Below are 16,129 nucleotides of genomic sequence, written 5' to 3'. Positions count from 1 at the left end.
GATAAAATGCGAAAATGCCAGAAGGATTTCAGCTAGTCACTGCCTAATGGGAGATTTCCCTTTACTTTAATTTAAATTACTCATCTTGTTGGGATTGAAGAACTTCAAGAGTACAGAATAAAAGTATTCTACTCACCATTTGCTGTTGACTCTTTGGCTTCTTGACCAGATCGGGCACCTTGAAGGTGGTAACCGCCTCGATGACTTCCGCCAGTAGGAGGCCATCCCGACAGTCGGCCGAGAGGTCTGTGACTTTCCTTTTTGATTTGGCACGTTCCAAGTAGTAGTTGGCCCAGTCCGTGTAGATCTGAAAAGTAATCAAAATATATGAATTTAAATGTTGGCTGAACGAGTGCCTAATGGGCCATTCAGGCCGTAATTAAGAACCCAGTTGCGATGCACAGCAAAAGTTGCAATCTTTTACACAATTTGGTTATCAGGAAATCATTAGCCATCCTAGGAGCAGCAACATATGCACCACCAGGCGTTGGGCAAACAAATTAAAATTGAAGACAGTTTTCCCAAAGAGCCCTTTGGAAGTCGTTAAGAAAATCTGTGCAACATTTTGGCCAAAACGAAAAATCCTTTTTATATTTGTTTGGCAGTCTCTCTGGCCTTATCCTTTGCTATCTATTCAAGCCCTCTTACTTTTCGGGATGTCCTTCAAGTTTTTATCTCATGTCTGTCTGGAAAATGTTGATTTCTTAAATATAATTATTACAGAGGACTGGGAAAGAATTCTATATTATTTTTATTTAAACCACCTTGTGTAGACTCCTTTTTTCTTAGCCTGTAAAACTTCCTCCAACTTTATGTAACCTAATCTTTAGAGTATTTGAACTTTGTCATGGACACATGTTGTTTTTTGGCCGAGGCTTTATTAGCTTTGCAGACTTTGGCTGCCCTCACATCGTTGGCCACATCCTTATATAGTTTTATTATAACCCCTGCCAGTAGTAATCCTAATGTGGCAGCCCCCTCCCGACCGCTGTCCTGTCCTCCTGCATATGCATGCGACACATTTTATGTTCGCCTTGCTTGGCAATAAAAATATCTTGCATTGTACTTTTGCTATCTTTTGCCAGCCTTCTGCCATTCAAGCGACTTCTGTTTGTCTAGCTCCCATTCTATTATTGTCCATGTGTTCTGTGTTCTGGTCTCCGACTGTTTAGCCATATTCCATTTGTTGCCACGGCCAAGTTACGAGCCAGCTTTACATCTCAAAGGGCCCAGACACAAACACACACACATAACAGCGAACAACAATGGACTTGGCCCAGGACTTTGAGCTCTCTTATGCAACTTTCCCCCAGACTTTTTTGCTTTAGGCTCGGGATTTGGCTTTGGCTTTCGGTTTGGCTTTGGCATTGGATTTTCCACAATAAACTGAAAACTTGTTAGTGGAAAATAGCCGGGCGAATGTCACTGTCACTGGCAACTGTGGCAACTCCGGCTTATGGTACTTTCATAGACTGCAAGCACCCATTCTTTTAAAACGGACTCCCCTCCGAGTACGAGTCCGAGTCTGTCTGGATATGCGATGCTTTTGTTTATGGAGCAGCTACATTTTCCATTCCACAGTGTCACTTCAATTTAGTTTGCCATATTGAGCAGAGAACGTTACCATTTTCGATCGACTAATTAATTTAGTTTCATTAGTAGTCTTGTTTCTTGATATTTTATACGAACCTTTGCATAGTCACGCGTCAGGATGCCGTTGATATTATCGCAGGATCCTTGGTAGCTCACACAGCGAGCCAGCATTTTTATTTGCCCTTTGTTGGCTGGAAAGGTTCACTGATTGATGGAGCTGATGAATATTTTATTTTCACTCTTTTTCACACATTTTGTTTGAATTTTTACAAAGTCATTCATCAAACGGAATGGAAAACGGGCTTTCAGTTTTATTTTTTCAACAATTCAATAATTTCTATTTCATTCTTTAAGTTGGCATCGTGTAAAAACAATGCAGATCCGTCTAAAAATAAAGGCGTTTAGTGGCATTGGGAATAGGCAACCCAACTCATCCATTATTCCTCCGTACTTATCACACATTATGCACCTTTCAGCCGCAGTACAATTTACGAGGAGAGTCCTTTCAACGCCCTTTACTTTCACAAAAACCAAACCGTTTCATAAATATAAAATTACTTTCAACACTTGCCGGCAAGGATGTCTGCTGTAGTCTTTGCGGATAAAATGTGTTTTTATTTTTCTGCCAGCCCCATTAAAATGTCAATTATGATAAAGTTTTATTGAAACACCGCGCGCCAAACACATTAAGGCTTATCAGCGGGCCCAGAAAGGACCCAGGACTCGGCAATAATAATAATAATAAAAAACATTAGGCAAGGTCCTTACTTTCACCCTTTTCAAAAACACTTCGCATCTTCAGGTTGTACTCGTTAATATTAGAAATTTCACGGGTGTGTTGTGTACTTTCTACTGTATGTTAGTCATACATTTTAAATGAAGTCTTAATGGAAAATCTTTATGAATATTTCAGGATATTGGTTTTAAGTTTATTTTTACTTTGCTTTAGTTTAAAGGGGTTTTAAAATAAAAATATATGTAACAAAATCAGGGCACAATAAAAGGATTAAATTCAAAGGGATTTTCTGCAAAGCCCTTCTTAGTTTCTTCAAAAATAGTTAACTAAAAGTTATCTAAATTAATAGACTTACTTAATTAATGAGTATTCAAAATTCGTTAAGAATATCCAACCCTATTCATTTCTGCTTTATTATACTTGTTTTTTTTTAAGAAGCGTGTTGAAAATCACACGCCCACTTGGACAAACTAATTGAAAATGAAAGTGCCACCGACAGAGGCAGTGCCGGGACCGCCATCAACAACAGGTTGGTCCTGGACAGGAAATGGGTTCTGGGACCCCAGTTCTCTGCCAAAGCCCCCAAAATACAAAGGGGGTGGACTTATGCATAATTGGGACTGACACCCTTGTCAGCGGCAATTCAGATTTGTGTAGGCCAAGCAATTTTGTTGGCCTGATAAATTTTAGTTTGGGCCAAAAAGGGGTTGACAAATCGTCCAGGAAATCAATTTCGTTGGAGTATGAAAAAGGTCAAACAGCCATTTACGAAATGAAAAAGCAGCCAGAAACCTCAAAGGAAGGCCACGCCCCATTGCGAAGGCGCTCTGTTCTTATCGAGTGTGTGAAGCTCTTCTGGGGGAGGGTTGCAAGTTGGGGGGAAGTGGTTGAACTTTGGCCTCGAGTACTTTGCGTTACTTTCTGCGAAATGTCACTGAGATGTCAAAATAAAAGTAATGCTGATAAAAATTTTATAGCTTGTCAGAAAAGTGAGAGGAAAAAAAATGAAATACAAAAATGTAACCGCCCTCGAGGGGTTGCTGTCGCTTTCGCTGCGCGGTCTGTTCTTTATCAAAAAAGTCGCTACTTTGGTACTTTAGTTTATTGGAATTTGCATGACAGCAGCAGAAACAGCCAGCACCGACCGCAGGCGGGGCATGCGGCATTTGGCACGGGCAGGAGGCAGGGCTTGTGGCAGGGAAGTGGCGTCAAATTTATGTTAAATCGAACGTTTGTAAATGTTGTCTGCTGGCTGTTAAATAACTCCAACGACGTGTGTCCCGAGGCCCTTTGTGTATTTATTTTATCTGGCAGTTAGCAGGCGCTTTAAGCTGCTTTAAGGCTTTCCCAAAATGAAGTCAGGTGTGTAAGCACAGAGAAGGATTTGAACAAAAGCTGGATTGGAAAATAATTTACGGAAAACAGTGCGTTTCATAAAAACAGGCTCACAAAACTGAAGAGTTGGCACTCAAATGTCAAAAAACAATAGAAGCCTGAAAGAAACTTCCTAACAAAGCATTATTCCAACGACCTTAATGCCATGAAACGTTGTGTAAATGGGCATTCAATATTAAGCATCTCGAATTTGTCGTCCCAGCCAAATCGATAGGCTCATTGGAAACCAATGACAACCTGTTGTCAGTCCCTTTGAAAATGGAGCCCCCAAATCCCTATTTGCCACCCCTGGTGCACTCTGCCTTGGGGTCTGGGGGAGAAAATCTACCCCAAGATATGACTTTGGACTCCCCACTCGCCCCATTCACAGTCTAACCTCATTAAATTGGATTGTATTATCTACTTTTATCACATTTGACCCGGCAGAGTGCCCACCTCCCTGCCAGCACCCACTTCCACCTGAAACTCAATTTGGCAAAGTCGATGACAGCCTCAAAGAAGAAATCAAATCACAGGCGATTGACATTTGAAAGTAATGTCAAAACAATCTCGGACACCTTTTGGCCGGCGACTTTGATTTTCCTGGGCAGAAGCGATTGGTAGAGGGGCTGGGAATATGGTAGTCATTGAAGGGAAGTGAACTGATTGGACCAATGTGCTGATGTGCCCAATCAACTGAGTTTCATATCAAAGCCAAGTTTGTTGACACAGCCAAGATGGGGGAGTGAGTGCTTGAAATATGACATCATTTGGGAGAGGTCAAGCAAATAAAAAAGTCATAAAAGTGTCTTTAAGCGATTATCAGATGAAATAAATGCTTTAAAGACCTTCCTTTAAACGACAATAAAACCTTTAATTAAAAAGTTTTTGATTCAGAAGCTAAGAACTTTAAAGCTTTATTCTTTAATATATTTCAGTATATCAATTCCAGCTAAATGGTTTCTTTCTCGTTCCATTGACACGTTTCCCATAATTTTTTTTATCTTACATAAAGGCCAATAAACTAAACCCTTGTCCACACAATGAAAGCCATTTGCGTAGGTGTGTCGAGTGAATAAAATAGACCAGAAATGATTATGGCCAATTTCCACCACCCACGCAGGCCGGAAAGAACTCGGAAAGTGAAGCACTCGCTCTGTTGGAGCTCTCTATTTTGGCTTTTCATTCATTCATTAATTGATAACAATTCGTGTCACAATTAATGGACAGCTCAGTTGCCTCAATTCTTTTATTAGCCACAAGAACTAGACGAGCAAGACTCAAGGCAAAACAAATTACGAGAAACAAAAGTTGCAAAGGCATGTCCAAATAAATAATAAAAGTCTCCGGGTGACTGGGTAGGGAATAAACATTTTTGCTGATGGCTAGAAAACAACAATATGACAGAAAAAAGTGAAAAGTAAAAGTAGAGACTGAAATTCTAGCCTGCCAACTGTCACAGAAATAAAATATATATTCCTTCCTGCCGGGGGGGTTCTTGCTTTTAATAATGACAACTCATCAAAAATGTATATGACCCAGTTGGCTCGAAAACGAATCAACAAAACTAAAAGATGCCAAAAATAAAGGAACAACTTTTACACACAAAAAATAAAACAGAGAACTGAAAAAATGAAATGTATAAAAAATATTTATCATCCCACATCCGACAAGTTGGCCAAACTTTTTCCTGCCCTCCGCGACTGTGGTAAAGTGCTGGCGGCACTTTTATGGCAATTGGATAAGGTCCTTAGCCCTTAGTCCTTAGTGTTTGACGGGGAGTTCCCAGCTGCGGGAAAGCTAAGTGCCGAAATTAGCGATGCACGGGGGGTTTCTGGTTCTGGTTGGGAGGGCGTTATCCCCAAAAAGGTCTCACTGTCTGCTGAAGTGTTATGGGCCAGACAATTGGTAAAAAATGTACTTCGGCCATAACATGAAAAATCGAAATTGGTATTGATTAATAATAAGTGTTTTATTATCTTCTTAATGTGATTATGTTTTATGAAATTGAAGAGGAGGTAGGGGCACAATTTTCTCCATTATCTATTCTTTAAATTTTTAAATAAACTCGAATCATAAATCGAACTTTACTAAATCCTACTCGTAATATATCTCAACAAACACTCATTAGCAACTAACGCATTTAGTGCCCCATTTAGTTGTGGCTATTATCGGTTCACACACAAAATCTCTTAGCATTAATAGGACATTTTCCTGGCCATTTCCCCCCACAATAACACTTACACTATCACCTAAACAAAAATCCAATGAAAGCTGCTTTATACAGACATTAAACTAATTGCTTGATGCATCAGTTGCCTGCCTAATTTTGCATAAAATTTGCACAGAACGAAGAAAAATCCGAATGGTTGACCACCGGGGCGGGAATGGAAAGCCGAGCTCTCGAGGCCGCAATGACCACACAGTCGACCGCAGGATACACACACAGGACGTACAGGATACCGAAGCCGGCACTAAAAGCCGGCATCTGCGGCAAAGTCAATGGCTATACGGGCAATTGGGCACAGATGTGTGTTGTTTGGCCCGAACGAGTGTGAGTGACACGTGAGTGTTTTGACAACCCACCAGCTTCGAGTATAAAATATTTCAGAGCAATTGCGCCCGCCCCTCAGCTGACCCTAAATCGATATTCAGGAGGTGCCTAAAAATAGACCAAAGAAGTACCCCAAAAATTCAATTTCATAATGGCCCAAAATGCTGACCCATAAGTTGCACTTGCCTGGCCCCAGGGATAAAAAAAACCTTTTTAATTATGTTTTCAATTAATTATGCCAGAGCACATTGTTGGCGCCTTCTAACCAAACCGAGCCAACAAAAAAAAAACAATAAGAAAAGAAAAAGTTTTTCGCGTTAATTTAATTACCTCTAAAATGTGGATTGGGGGACAGAAATGGGCTTAACTGCTTATTATTATGCCACACGAATGGCAGGGCCGTGTTAACAGCTGTTAAGGCCGGGATGGATGGCGTGCCCGGGCCAAGTTAACAGCCATGAGTCACCTGCAATTGACGTCAAGGAGGTGGGGGATGTACTCGCACCAAACACCTTCAAGAAGCTCCGGGATTATATTACGCATACGCAACGTGCCACCAGAAAACCCTTGCCTAATGAAGGCACAATAAGGTGAAAAGTTGCTCGGGGTGGAAAACAATCAAAGTTTGCCGCAGGCAGCAACAAAAACAACGGAAAAAAATATGCTGGAATGGGGGGCGCCTCCTTTTTAACAGCTTGTTTTTACGATCGAATTTAAAGCAGCTTGGCAGGAGAGAAATCAAAGGACTCGGAAGTATGAAAGGACTTTGGGAGTGGGTTAAAAGAAAATTGTTGCCTAATGGCTTCATCGGTGTGAGGGTGAAAGGGTTTCGTGCTCCCAACCCAGTTAACTGGAGCCTGTAATGTGCCATTTTGCCAGGGCTTTAGTCAAGGCCCCATGAAAAATAAAAATAATTGGGTTTTCGATTGAATAATGAGTTTAAAAAAATGAAAACCACCAAATTTGCCATTCTTTTTTGCACTCTCACTTTATTTATTTAAATGATTTGAATCTATTGTTCGGTAGAATATTTCAAACTATTTTCAAGAGGCCAATCTGTTTTATTAATTGACATCCGCGGTGGCTTAAAACTATTAATGAGAGGAACTTTATTAACCACAGCACTGACCGCCCATTTTTCATTTTATGGGAAATTCAATTAAACTGTTTGTTAATTTGATAAAAAAGAAAAACACTCGGGCCATCCATAAAATGATTTATTATTGGTCGCATTATCATTTAACCGAACATAAATTGTATTCGATAATTTCCTCTTGATGAAAGGGCGGGAAAGATGCATTTTCCACCCCCGCCTATGCAGCCGGCGACTGGTAAGTGAACTCTTTTTTTATTTACACTTAATTAACTGCATTTTCCGGAGCACATAAATTTCACTTGATTAAACCATTTGGTGCACTATTTTCAAGAAATGCGTTTAAAACAAAAAACGAGACGAAACGAAATGCGCAAGATGGGGCAATTAATTCATTAGATAGAGGCCAAAAAACGGGGGAAAACTCTAGACACGCTTTTCAATCCAATTCCGGACGGAGCGAAAAACTTTTCCCGACCGAAGTCCGACGCGATCTCCAACGAACTGAGAGAATCGGGGAGATATATAGAGATATAGAGAACATCTTGCCCCTCTCGGTGTTGGGGAAAGTCTATTTTTGGTAAAATGCCAGCAACATTTTCGAGCTTGCCGGCAACATCGCCTCGAAACATACGAAAATAAATTCTTGTAAAACGGAAATGTTTCTGCCGGCCGGATTAAGCGATCATAGAAAAATCCGAGCACACTCACCCAATATTCAATTACTCACACTCAGGCCGAATCTTGAATTTAAATTACAAAATAAACAATTAGATTTTGGACTAAAAGTGAGTAAAGGAAAAGCAGCCGAATGCAGCAGCTCGAAACAATGAAATGAAAATATTCATGAGCCAGGAAAACCAGGGAAAAGTGTACTTCTTTTTCTATGTGAGCTTCAAGGAGGCAAAGTTCCTGTAATACAATATCACTCAAGATGGAAAGTTTTCTGTTTCAGTGGCAGGACTAGGGTTGCGGCAAAAGGTGGCAGCCAATGCAAATAAGTCAAGTCGAAATTAATTTACATTTTACAACAACAGACCTTGCAACAACATGTTGACTCAGGCAAATGGTTAAACAAAAAACAAAAAACGGAGAAAAAACACAAAATATATATAAAAAGGAAAAAAAATCCTTTTGCATACTTTCTGGGGATGTTTCGAACGGTAAATTGATAGGGCGGACAAAAGCCAGGACGTGAGAGTCAAGACGGAAAGTCACAAAAGGACTCTAGCTCCTTTCTTCCCTTTTCTCAAGCAGAAGCACTTTAAAAGTTTCCCAACTTAAACATCCGCATTTAATTTTATGTTTAGTCAACTGTCAAGCTGGTGGAAAATTAGCGTTGTAACCATTAGTATGAAAAACTACAAGTTGAGTGCCAGTCATGCAACAGTTTTCCTTTTTTTGTGTCAGACCCTAAACCATGCAAAGTCACTGCTGAGTGGAGGGGATATTAAATTAAACCTATTAGTTAAAGAATACAGTTTTTCATCTCCGCTTAGAATGAATAGTTTAGCTTTAACAACAACAACCTCCACTTGACAACATCCCGCAGCCAGACCACTTCTGATTAACCCAGCCTGAAGTTTATCGATGGGTTCCATTTAATGGGGAGCCACTCGTGACTGCAGAGACTATATTGCACCCATTCCCCTCATTGTTGCCACCTTGACAGCACTTCGTCTGCATCAAAAGCAATTGTCAAGCAGCAAGGACCCCCTCCAGTCAGCGCCACTGAGCCCAGACAATGCATCAACAATATCTAAATATATGCAGCGTGTCCACTCGTTTAGCCCCCAACGTGCCCCCTTAGCCAAGTTTATGCCACTGCCACACGCTATTTTTACAAACAATTTTGCCAGTTGACAAGCATCGAGCCACAACAACGAGAGCCGTCTAGGATGAAGCACACGACATTGAACCGCAACACGGAACCGGGAGTCGGGACCCGGGAGCAGGAACTCCGGACTCTGGACTCCTGACTCCATGGATTGAGGAGGGTTCGGGGGGATGGATCCAGGAACTCCTGGGGTCCCAACAACATGGCAACTAAGTGGCCCCTCCAAAGTGCCTGGTTGTACTCCATCTTGTTAGTTGTTGTGTGCAAATTTCCCTTTTTGGTTTGGCAAGTATTCCAGTGTTTTTCTGCGGCCAAAGTCAATACAACAAATTTTTCGCTTGCTCCTGGCCCTGCTCTTGGCCATGGCACTGATGAAGACTAATTGCCGTTAATGTGGCGTGAAAACGGCGTCATCTATCGGCCTTAAAGTGTGGCAAGTTAAGAACCTATGGTCGCAACTCCGATTCTCCAGCACGCACATGCAGACATAAACAAAAAGTGAGAAGTCAAAGAGTTTACGCCTAATTAAGTAAACTACTCATGTTAATTAACACAAAAGGCAAACAAAAGGCGCGGCAAGTCGCATTTTGGGGCATCAGAGGAGTCGGCTATTTATAGGACGATGACAAGAGCCACTTCAAAACCAAAATTCTTCCAATAACAGCAAACAGGGACCGATATTTGAGGGGAAAGTCAACAAACTTTAGAATGGGCAGACTGCTTTAGAAACAAATTAGTTGGGCTATAGAGATTTCAAGGTCCGAAAAGTTGAATGGAAAATATAAGGATTTAGGAAAAGCCTTGAAAATAGTTTCATTTGAACTTCAATAATATTAGACTCTATCTCAACTTTAAAAACAGGCACATATTTTATTAAGTTATTTGCTTGAAAAATATATGGGCTCTGAGTCAATGGCTAGGTATTCCCCAGAGGCAGATAAGGTGCATGTTCTTTTTGCTTTATGTATTTATAGAAATAACACAAGTAACAGCAGCCTGGGAGGGGCAGCAGGCAGCAGGCAGAACATGTGCCACAGTCCCAACTAGGCGTGTCTGTGGCCTCTGGCGCTGCATCTTTGACAAAATGAATTGCGTCAAGTTCAACGCCGCCAAATGTCGAAGTCAAAATAGGGAAACTCGCTCCTAAAAATAAATTATAAAATACGAAAAAAATAGCGGCAAGATGTGAACTGCCTCAAAACCAAAAAAAAAATGGAAAAAAACTGTCAACGTGCCTCATAATTAATTGCAATACTGCAACGTCTGGGGCAACTTCCTTCGTTATTAGAGAAAACAGCGCGTGCGTGAGCATCAGACAAAAATAAATGTACGGAGTTGGAAAAACTTTTGACTGATCACATGCGGAAGGAAGAAAAGCGGAAAAAAAGTCACTGTGACGTGTGAGGGGGATTTTCCAGCAGCTGAGTTCACGGCACCATAATTTATGGTAACTCATTAGGAGTTGTTACAATTTCATAATTTTTCATAACTAGAAGGGCTTACAAAGTTGTGACAACGAACTATAATTAATTTTGTCACTAGGTTTTCCGCCATAATCATAAAATAATGAATTTAAACGTAACACCCTGAGATTTCCAAATGGTTCGTTGCGAAACTAGTTTATGGGCCGTCCGTCGATTTAAAGCCTCTTTAAGAACTACTCACCCTTTTTGGGTTGGCATCGTAAATTACGAATAAACCACAAATCACACATTATTATAGCATATTAAACCATTCCGAGAACATCAATAAAACATAAAGAAGGAGGACAAGAACAAGTAAAAGCCATGCACTCTGTTCCCTTGGCCCCTTGGACCCATAGCCCTCAGACCCCCTCACAATTTTCCCATCCCAACTTTACGGCCATCGAAGAACATTTGCATGTTGCTTGGCAACATTGTTGCCAGACACGGACCGATGTGTTGACAGTTTCTGGCAGGTCGGTTCTCAAAATACCCATTAATTTGGAAGATAATGGGTGTATTAAGTTATCTGGGATATCTTTTGAATCGAGATTAATAGTAGAAGATAAAGTATTAACTAAAAATTAAAACCAAAAAGGTATACGAAAGTTTTAAGCCTTCTCTTTTAGGAAATTTAACTAGTTCAAACTCCATTCTATTCCATCACTATACTATTAAGACCTATTTAAAGACGTTAAAGCCTACAAATCAAGTAAGTAAGGCCCTATTTTTATTCCACTATTTGTTTTATATTTTAAAAGATAATATTCCCTTTACTAGGTACTTTCTCTTCCATATATTGAAAGCAAACTATCATAAATTTTTTGTTAATTTTGCCCTGTCTTTTCCTTTTTACTCTCTGTATTTTTAAACTTTCATGTGGCAACTCGTCGGATGTCACATAATTATGAACATGAAGCACGCGTCTGAGGCAGCTGGCTTTATTATTTAAGCCCTGATGCGTGAGCATGGGAACTGTAATATGTCCATACACCCGAACGCCTCTCTATATGCCAGTGTTTATGGAGGGAAATATTTGCAAGCTTTTTTATGATGCGCTAACTAGGGTAGAACGGTGGAATGGCATCCTACGAGCCACTGACGGAGGGCACTGCAGGAGGCGTTTGCCTTCGGCTTTCGTGGCCATGTCTGGTCATAAAGTCAATTAATTGTGTATAAATTTAATGAGAACGCCAGTGGAGCTTAATGAGCGGGTAATGTTCAGTTCACAAAGAGCCTCGAAAGCGGCTTGTAGCTCAGGTGCATGATGGGGATTACAATGTCGGTTAATCGGATGCAAGTGATGAAATCGAGATTATTATTGGGCGGAGGTTACAGACGGGCTAACGAGGGATGCTATTTTAATGGCTTACATACTGGAGAGGGCTTAAAAGTTTAAATATTTATAATTTACGTAAAGTCTGTACCTTAAAGAGCTTACTTAACTTTTCCTTTACCTTTCACAACTTTAAGTAATTTCTTCAGATGCCAATAATAATTGAGTTACCCAAATTCGATCAGACACTCGGGAATAATTATATTTTAATAATGCAAACTTCCAAGTGCTAATCCACTTACCACGTGGAACAAACAAAATCGCGAAATCGGCTTACCTGAAACGAAAGAAAAGACGACGTAAATTAGAATTATAATGAGGAAACCCAATTAAAGTTCATTTAAATATGAAAATGAACACAAAAAGCTAATTAGCGCGAACAGATTAGGTTACCAACGTGGCCCATGGCTTTAGGCCAAAATATCAACAGCAATTAGGAGGCGAAGCTTAAAATATTTCACATTCCCTTTAACCTTCCAGCTCTGGTTTGGTAAATATTAGGAAATTCCTTGCATTATCCAAGAGATTCGTGGCTTCATTTTACCCTTCAAGTGTAGTTAATACCAGAAAAATTCCTTTGGTTGGCCAAAAAAAAAAAAAGAAATAGAAATAGAGGCAACAAAAAGTGAGGAACTTTGCCCACTGACCATCTGGCAAGCACTCGGGAAAGGATGTCATGGAATGGTGGCACCCGGGGGGAGCAACCATGTCACCCAGCATCCTGTCTAATACTCTAATATCCGTTTTACTCGTTATCCCTTTTCTTTGTGTATTTTTTCTCCTCTTTTTCGTCTTATCCACTTTGCTGTTGTTGCATTTGACATGTGTAAGTGGCTGTCAAGCTTTTCAGAATGATATTTTTCCTGCCATTGTCCTTTTTTCGGAGCAGTTGCTGGGCTTCCGCAGTTGATTTTATTTACATTTCTAGAATTTTTAACCTGCCTAGAGATTCGGGGCCATGCCCTCAAGCTGGGACATTTATGCTAATATTTTTTGCTCATGGGTCAGGGCAAGAAAAGTATTTCTGTTCACAAATTGTTGAATATATTCCAGAGGGCAGACAAATTGCAAATCCTTTTGGCCAGGGCTTTTAGGCCCGCAAGAGGTATTGCCTACTTTCGGGCTTAGCACAAATCTTTCAGTTATTCGCCACCTTAAAGAGATCCTTGTCGGTTTCAGTGCCTGACAGGCCAAAGCTACAAATCAGTCAGGGCAAAGCTCTTCCACTCACAGTTAAGGGTGCAAAATCCCATCGATAATGGCCAGAGTTTATTTCTAACACCCCAAATAAATAAATTTAATGTTTGCATTGAAAGGAGTTACTGCCGGAGACCCCATAAATTTCACCTTTGGCTGCTTTGCAAGTTTCCTGGAATTCGTAGAACTAGAAAATTAACCTTTCAGAAACACTCCAACTCGCATTTGAAAACGCAGCTCCATGACCTTTTAAATACTAGTTAGGACCTCGGCATAAGAAACCCTTCAAATTCCAGTTAAGAACCCAAGCTCTGTAACCTTTCAAATTCAGTTTTGAAAGTTCAAACCGAGTTCCGAAAATTTGCATCTTTCGGGGAACTGCAAACATGAAGGAAACCATATCCTGCACAAGGGAGTGCGGTCCAAACAAAAGTTTCTCATTAAAATGAAAGTTTGTTGCATTATGAAAACTTGCCAGTCTCTGGGATTTTGGGCCAACCACACTCTTACAATTGTAGCTTGTAGTTGGTAGCTTGGCATATGAGCTGGCAAATCCCCGGAGCAAACGAGTGTCTTTAAACTGATAATTGGATTTAATTTTTGAATAGACACCGAATGGGACTGGACCGGGCCATAAACCGGGGCGAAAACAAAACCCATTAAAATTCCAGTCACCTAGCCCAGAGCCCTCCTCCATCAGGATATTCAGGGCTCAATGGGAGCCTGTTTTTGGCCGGCAGCAGTTTTCCATTTTGAGCTGTGAAAATTTTGACATGTGCTTGCCATATAACAATGGTCGAAAGTGGGGCCTGGAGTGGTAAGGTAATCGGGACCCTGTGTCCTCCCCAATGTCGCATAAATATTCATTTTCTTGACTTTAACGTTGCTGAAAGGGTGACTGCTCCGCCAGGCCACCCTTTTGTGTGGAAATTCTCTCCTCAGCACACCCCCCCGGGCTGACTGCATCAAATGCGTGTTACATAATCCCCTTAGAGCTGCCAGAGGCTAATTTTTAATTTTTATGGTTCACATGCTTTCCAGCGAGAGCTCATAAAATGAATAATTGCCACTTTTTGGCTCCAGTAGCTCGTTGGATGCTAATAAAGCCGGGGCTCCAAGCCAGTCTGGTCCGTCGTCCACCCCATCAAACAAATGGAGATTAATTTTATTATAATGTTTCCCGGCTTTGGCGACTCATTCCCCTCCCCTCCTTTTTTTTGTGTTTTCCTTTTTTTGCTTGTATTAAATTAATTTGGGGGGCTATGTCGGCTGGCTTTGGTCAACGTAATTCTGTTTGACCAGCTCCAACGTCTGCGGAGTGGACACTTGATTACATTACAACGGTCCTTCATAATATGGGGTCCTGGGGTCGGCATGTGTGAGTTTGAGTGCCAGTTGGAGTTTGTGATGTGGTTTGGCTTTAAATGAGCGCTTACACCCGCCTTTGATATGGTCTTTGGACGAGTGGCTGAGTGGCTTTGTGTCTGGGCTTAAACGGGTCATTAAGGTCCCTTATTGGCTAATAACGTCACATTCTTTACAAAAAGGATATACGTATATAGCCATTCAATGCGACAGGACATAAAGAAATAATATTTTTTTATAAGATTTCAATGAGAATAAATAGGAAGGTTCAATAGAATATTGTGCATAAAAAGAAGAAACCATAAAGGAAAATTTACAAGAAATTCTTTTGATGTTTAAAAAGTTCGAAAAATGAACAATGTAGAGAAGGAGACATAAAGTATATATATTCTTGATAATGATCGCCTTCCGAATCAATATAAGTATGGTTCTGCCTTATCCTTCTTGCAGTTTAATTATATATATTGTTTTTAAAATGCTTAGAAATTACACAGATTATCGAAATACCTGACAGCCCTATTTTTTCCATGGCAATCCTAGAAGTCCTGAAAGTTTAATTTTATGAGAATTACTTAACACTGGTCATACAGAAAAAAAGAATATAAGGCGAGCTCGTGCCAGTACTAGGGTTAGTCTGATTTGAAACCCCATCGGACTGGTTTCTGTTTCTTAATTTTAATTTTTAAAATTTTATTTTTATTTTTTTTTTGACAAATTTATTTACCTATGGGATCTAAACTGAAAATGCTGTCCCCTGCCTGTTATTATTATGAAATCTCTTTTTTATTTTTTCCATTTTATGATTTTATACATTCTGATTTTCTTTATTTTGTTACGTCGCCCTCATCCTCCTCGTCATCCGGATGATTGGCTCTCGAACCATAGGCAAGCTGGCACTCCTCCTCGTCGTTGTACTTCATAACGCCATTTCCATCAGTTCCAGGCACTTGTTTGGGAGCCAAGGACTTTCGCTGTGCATTTTCCGTGTGTTTGATGCTGCCCTCGTGTTTTCCGAGATCGGATCGCTTGCAGCTTAGCCGACATTCACACACAGCGCAGAAGATGAAGTGGGGATCAGTTTCGTCAGGCAGAAGCCACGGATATATCGAGCTTCAATTATTAAGCTTAAACTTAATGACATTGTTAAAGTAAATAAAATTGGCTTCGGGCGTTGTAAGGCAGAATGTAAAACAGCTAAAGCTGCTAATGAACTTATTAATTCTGATTAAAAAAAAGAGGGATAAGACCCCAAAATATTAAAACGCGGCATTTTTAATCAAAAATGTTATAAATCTCAGAAAATAAATAATAAATGGCAACTTAAAATGGCACTCTTAAAATAAATCGCTTTTTGCTGGAGGTCAGTTGACGTGTCGAGCTTAAAATCCAAATGCAGAACTTTGCACAAATATCAACTTTCTATTGAACGCATGACTTTGTCTTCTTTAAATCCTAAAGGGACCATAGATTAAAAGCAGATAAGAAATAAATTCATAGAAACGCATGTCAATGCATACGATAAAAAAAAAATGTATACTCGAAAGATTAATATAGTTATTCGAATAACCGTTATAACAAAAA

At 40.2% G+C, this 16,129-nt stretch overlaps 1 protein-coding gene across 5 annotated transcripts in view; it reads right to left on the bottom strand.

Moving 5' to 3' along the window:
- Window positions 1-16,129, bottom strand: part of LOC6497261 (protein sickie) — a 155,476-nt gene that overhangs the window by 95,900 nt on the left and 43,447 nt on the right. For 2 of the 5 annotated variants that reach the window (XM_044716266.1, XM_044716268.1), the window contains exon 3: window positions 137-307. In XM_044716266.1, the coding sequence (XP_044572201.1) occupies window positions 137-307 (171 nt within the window). Of the gene's footprint in view, window positions 1-136; window positions 308-1,689; window positions 1,979-7,613; window positions 7,863-16,129 lie in introns of those variants that run through there. The other 3 variants (XR_006507438.1, XM_014906113.3, XM_044716267.1) reach the window with 3 other exon arrangements.

Source organism: Drosophila ananassae, chromosome 3R, assembly GCF_017639315.1.
Source record: "Drosophila ananassae strain 14024-0371.13 chromosome 3R, ASM1763931v2, whole genome shotgun sequence".
Lineage (NCBI taxonomy): Eukaryota > Metazoa > Arthropoda > Insecta > Diptera > Drosophilidae > Drosophila > Drosophila ananassae.
Note: the sequence above shows the minus strand (reverse complement) of the source record. Positions and strands in the feature narration are given on the sequence as shown.